Raw genomic sequence first — 6,081 nt, forward strand, 5'->3', positions numbered from 1 at the left:
CTAATAATCTTAAGGAAGTCTATGTGCCTTTTTTGTAATACATGCCCACTGAGTGAAAAGAGGCCATCATGCTGAACACATCTAAACTCCTGAGACCATCACAGGGAAAGGAAAGCCTAATTAACTGCTATTAAGACTTCATGGTCATCCCAGGCATCATGATCACAATACAGGAATTGCTAAGACATCACAGAGCAGGCTGCCCTGCACAAGGATGTCAGCTTGGCATCACTGCCTCCAGGAAGCAAGGCTCATATGAAAGACTAATCAGACAGGGCTGACAGCCTTAGCTGGAGAAAATAACCCAGGGCAGGGGACTTCCATCCCTGGGCCCACCAGGGCTGTGTCCCTGGGCCCAGTTACAGCTTCTGAAGTCAGTAAAGCAGGGGAGACCTCCTCTGGCCTACGGTTCCCTGTCCTGAGTTTTTTGCAGCACATGAAGCCAAAGAAGGGAAACCAGATCTAATTAACAAATAAATGTGTGTGTGTGTTTCTGTGTGTATGTGTGTGTGTCTGTGTGTGTTTGTTCACTCAATGATGACTGTCATGCTGTAAAGCACAGTTGGGGTTTGAAACAAAAGGAACATTCAAGGAGGTTATGATTCTTTGGTATCCTGAGATTGGGGGGAGAGTGGTTAATCCCCGCATGACCTCTAGCAATGACCTAAGGCACTGCACCTTAGAATAGCAATGACCTGTGTCTAACACAAGAGTGACATTAAGGGCCAGATGTAGCAACCCTTTTGCGCCTCGCAAACTGCAAAAAACGCAGTTTGCGAGGCGCAAAAGGCCAAACGCGATGCACAACCGCAAATTGCGAGTCGGTACCGACTCGCAATTTGAGGCTGCGACTCGCAAATAGGAAGGGGTGTTCCCTTCCTATTTGCGACCGCATCGCCATGCAGAGTTGCTTTGGGACCGCGAATGCGGTCGCAAACCAACTCGCAGTTACCATCCACTTGAAGTGGATGGTAACTCATTCACAAAAGTGAAGGGATCCCCATGGGACCCCTTCCCCTTTGTGAATGGCAATAAAAATATTTTTTCAGAGCAGGCAGTGGTCCTATGGACCACTGCCTACTCTGAAAAAAACGAAACCAAATGGTTTTGGAATTTTTTCTTTTTGCAGCTCGTTTTCCTTTAAGGAAAACGGGCTGCAAAAAGAAAAGAAAAAAATGCTTTATTCAAAAAGCAGTCACGGACATAGTGGTCTGCTGTCTCCAGCAGGCCACCATCCCTGTGAGTGCCTAGACTCGCTATGGGGTCGCAAACTGCGACCCACCTCATTAATATTCATGAGGTGGGTCTTTGCGACCCCATAGCGAGTCGCAGAAGGTGTCTGAGACACCTTTCTGCATTACATTTTGCGAGTTGCACATTGCGAGTCGCTAGTACTCGCAATTTGCAACTCGCAAAATGTTTTCTTGCTACATCTGGCCCCTAGTGATGTATGTCATACTGCAAACTTTGTACAAGACTCTTGAGGGACATGTAGTAATGGTTTGATGTACTACACCTTTCTTAAAAACCCTTCAAACACTTGTTCCTGACTTACGAAGGAGATCTAGTTACAGCTTACATAGAATAGCAAGCTCTTGTAAAGCAAATAGATTAGGCTATACTGTGATAATGCATTCAAACACAAATCTACATGATGCTCTAATGTATGCAAACACAGTTATGCAGTAATGCTATTTATAACTCTTAACACATTAAAGCCAGGCCTGCTGGCCTTGCTAGTGTGTGTTTCCTTTGAGTGCAGTCATTGTCAAGGCATGTTATTTATGTTTTTGATTTTTATTTACATTTATCAATATCATGCACTATTGCATTGTAGTTCCATGTAGAAGACCTTACAAATACTGGGCCGGAACAATGAGGAAACATTTGGGGAGGCTAGAAACATATCATTGTCAATGTGTTATATAGGGACCCATTATTGAGGGGAAATGTTTAATGCCTTATATTGTTGGAAAAGGTTGGAATGTGGTCTTTAGTTCCTCAGCTCTTTGCAAGAGCCAGCTTACCTTTCATCAATGACATTTGTATTGGCATCAAGTGACCAGTATTCCTGTTCTTTTTACCTCCCTTAGGTGCAGCATTGAAGTAATTGAAGATGAGGCTTTTTGGGGTCTACCGAACCTGACTTCTCTTGTCCTAACAGGGAACCCCCTGAGATATCTAAGCATAGGAACCTTCTATGGTCTACTGTCCTTGCAGAGGCTGGCTGCAGTTGAGATTAATCTGTCATCTTTGGATGATCTCCCCATTGGGTTCATGGCTGGCCTCCAAGAGCTAAACATTGGCAGTAACAAAATCAAATCATTGAAAATTCCTCATTTTTTCACCAGCCTGCAGAGGCTCAGAATTCTAGACTTGCATGCAAACTTGATCTCAAATATCTTTGTTGGAGACCTGTGTGTACTTAAAGAAATGGACACAAACAACCTCACAGTTATTCTTTCACAGAATATGATAAGCTACATTGAGCCAGAATCCTTCCTGGGGATTCACATCCACAAGCTTTCTCTGCGCTTCTGTTTTAAACATTCAGACACTATGAGAAATTGTCTTCAGGGACTGACAGGTTTATGGGCCCATGAACTTGAAATCGGAATCTTCCGAAATAATTTCCGCTTCAATTTTAAAAATGGATTGCTTGATGGTTTATGCAATGTGGAGTTCCACAAGATTTTACTTATCAATTTTCATGATTTTCCGAATGGCACAGACACAGTGTTCAACTGTCTGGTTAATGCGACTGTCATTCGACTTGTGAGCTCACGTCTTTCAAAGATAACAGAGATGCCCATATTCACCAGGCTCCACCATCTAGAATTGAAGAATTGTTGGTTTATGGAGGTGCCAGCACACCAACTGTCAACCCTGACTACTCTCAAGGAACTGAAGATAACAAATGGAGAATTTCTCAGACATTTTAATGGCGAATTGGAGGGACTCTCTAACCTCCGATCATTAGATCTCAGTCAAAATCAGATTAACATGGATAGATGCTGCCACTTCTTGAGAACTCCTAGACTCGAGTATTTGAACCTAAGCTTCAACTCAGTTATTGAAATGTCTTCTGATTACATTGACTTGGAAAATTTGCAAACTCTGGATTTGCATCATACAAAGTTAGTCCATTTTGGTACATTTCCTGTCCTTTGCCTCCTCAGAAAACTTTTGTACTTGGATGTTTCCCACTCAGATACAATATTTCTCATTGATTGTGCATTCTGTGGTCTTGAGAACTTGCAGGTGCTCAAGCTGGCTGGCAACAAATTTGGACCCAACAGCATGTCCAGCAGCTTCTACAACCTGACAGAGCTTATATTTCTTGATGTTGCCAGTTGTAGCCTGGAAAAAGTGCAACCAGACACATTCAGCAGACTTGAAAAGTTGCAGGAGCTAAACATAAGCAACAACAACCTTTTGGTGTTGGACCCAGCAGTATATGCATCTCTTAAGGCCCTCTCTATTTTGGATTTTAGTAGGAATCAAATACCTGCTTTCCTTGCCAATCCACAAGAAAGTCTTCCAGGGAACCTGGCTTCACTGGACCTCTCTCAGAACCCATTTGACTGCTCCTGCACCCACTTGCATTTTCTTGAGTGGGTTAAAAGTCATAAAACCCTCCTGGGAGATTGGGAATTAATGATCTGCAAGAGTCCAGGATACCTAAGGGATGAGAAAATAATAAATGTGGACCTATCCACTTGTGAGACTAAACTGTTAACAGTGGTGTTGCTTGTGAGTGTTCCAATCTTTACATTTCTGGTGCTTTTCCTTATCTACAAATGCTACTTCCAGCACTATTATAGGTTGCTGCTCTCTAAGTGGTGCATAGATCCTGCAGATGAGGCAGACATGTATGATGCCTTTGTCATCTATTCTAGCAAAGATGAAGAGTGGGTGATTGGTGTCCTTGTTAAAAAACTGGAGGAGGGTGTGCCTCGCATTCGTCTGTGCCTCCATTTCAGAGACTTCATGCCGGGGGTATTGATTACATCTAACATTGTGAAGGAGGGCTTTCTGAAGAGCCGCAAGGTTGTGGTTGTTGTTTCAAACCACTTTTTTGAGAGCAAGTGGTGCAGCTTTGAGTTTGAGTTGGCTCAGTCTTGGCAGTTTCTGGAGACTAAGTCAGGAATTATTGTTGTCGTCCTGCAAGAGGTGGACAAAGCTCACTTGCGGCACGTCTTTGGCCTTCACAGGTATCTGCGCAGAAACACTTATTTAGAGTGGAAGCAGAATGCTGTGGAACAAAATATGTTTTGGGTGAAGATGAGAAAGGCTTTATTGGATGGTAAACCGTGGCGCCATCAACAGATGGAAATTACATAGCAGAGGGAATTAATGGCTTTTAACCTGACTCACGTCGGTTCGCAACTCAGGACCAAGTTTAGACATGGCACAAGCCAAGCTGAAGATTAAGCACCAACATCTTATGGTGAAATTAACGTACAATTCCTCTGCTAAGGGTGCCAAGAACCAATACGTTGTGTATGTTGTTTCTTTCAAACACTAGTCCATTGGTAAGTAAATGGAGTCATATGCCTTGAATTCTTAGAGCCAATGTCCCTTGATGATTACAAATTTCTGTTTTTTAATTGTTTCTCCCTACAGTGATGCATCTCACTCACTCACTCATATTTACTAGTATATTTAATACAGCCAATTTAATGCAGACCAATAATTGTTGAAAAGTGGATTATTGGTAAGGGCAGGTAGATACCTACACATAGTAATAGGCTACAAACCCCCACTAGGTCCAGTCAAGGTCTGGGTAAATTTTTCTGTGCTCAACCCTTGCTAGTTCGGCACACAAGCAGTTAGGCTTAACTTAGGAGACAGATGTATAAAGCATTAAATATCAACAAAACAGTAAATACGTAAATCACAACACATAATAAAAATCCAACACCGATTTATAAGAATAGGAAATATCTTTATCTTTAAAAGGAAACCGAAATGACGATAATCCAATGTAGGGAACCAGAGATATGAATTTTTAAAAATTAAATGTAAGACTACCGCTTAGAGGCAAGTACCGCTCAAGTGGTTAAAAAAGGCCCTACAGGACAGGAACAAAGTCCAGAGGTTAGGCCACTCATGATGTAACATTGTTACACTCACGTTCAGAAGTGTTTCTTGATTCAGGAAAGTGGTCCACAGCACCAGCCAAGGGTTCAGAGGCTTTGTTTTGCCTCTTGGGGCCTGGGAGTTCAACTTCCACAATGCACATCTTCAATTTATAGAGCTTTTTACAACAGTTGCTCCAAACGTCTCCAAATTTCTGGACCTTCTTCCAAAAGTCCTTTTTGGGTCTTTGAAGTGTCCACAAACTTGATCCAAGGTTCAAAAAGCTCTGAGTTGCTCCTTGGAAGTTTGGACTACAGCTCCCACAATGCACCTGGTCGAATCCTCAAATAGTCACTGGATGCTGGTCAGCTGGGCTCTCAAGTCGTGATGCTGGGGACTCTGGTTTGCTCCTTTGTCCCTGTAGCTAACAGGGAGTCCACTCCTGGAGTTGCAGAAGCAAGGCAAAGTCCTCTTCTTGTTGAACCCAAATTGTGAAGCTGGTTTAGTCCTTGTGAGTACAGTGTCCATGTGCAGGCCAGGAGTCTAGCAGGGCTGTCCTTCTTCTCCAGTTTCGTCTTCCAGCAGGGATCTGAATTGTGGGGCAGCTCTGCCATATTTATCTGTGGTCCTCGGGGTGGGATTGAGGGGGGTCCAATAGAGTGCAGGCCACTACCCTCGTGAGTGAGGCAAACATTAATCCCAGGGACCAACATTCTTAAAAAATCCAAGAATGCACAAATTCAGTGTTAGAGTTTAGATCTGGCTGAGTCCACCCACTGGTGCGGCTACATTTCCCTTAAAACACCCCTTGCGAGCCTCTCTCCTACCTCTTCCGGGGACTTCTATCTGTCTGGGGCTGTAGGTAATGGGGGACATCCAGTTTCTGTCCCAAGTGGCTTTTCCTCCTTTGAAGACCAGTTTCAGTACTCTTCCTCCATCCTGCTCTGCCATCTGCTGCAGCAGTTCTCCGCCCACCAAATGCTCCCTTTGTGTCAGTCC

The 6,081-nt window shown here is 43.5% G+C and overlaps 1 protein-coding gene across 2 annotated transcripts in view; it reads left to right on the plus strand.

Moving 5' to 3' along the window:
- Positions 1–4,759, plus strand: part of TLR4 (toll like receptor 4) — a 30,163-nt gene extending 25,404 nt beyond the window's left edge. For both annotated transcript variants that reach the window (XM_069242535.1, XM_069242536.1), the window contains one exon: positions 2,094–4,759. In XM_069242535.1, coding sequence (XP_069098636.1) covers positions 2,094–4,344 — 2,251 coding nt within the window. In that variant the 3' untranslated portion in view covers positions 4,345–4,759. The remainder of the gene's footprint in view (positions 1–2,093) is intronic.
- The last annotated feature ends 1,322 nt before the right edge of the window (positions 4,760–6,081 follow it).

The sequence above is a fragment of the Pleurodeles waltl genome, chromosome 6 (genome assembly GCF_031143425.1).
Source record: "Pleurodeles waltl isolate 20211129_DDA chromosome 6, aPleWal1.hap1.20221129, whole genome shotgun sequence".
Taxonomy (NCBI): domain Eukaryota; kingdom Metazoa; phylum Chordata; class Amphibia; order Caudata; family Salamandridae; genus Pleurodeles; species Pleurodeles waltl.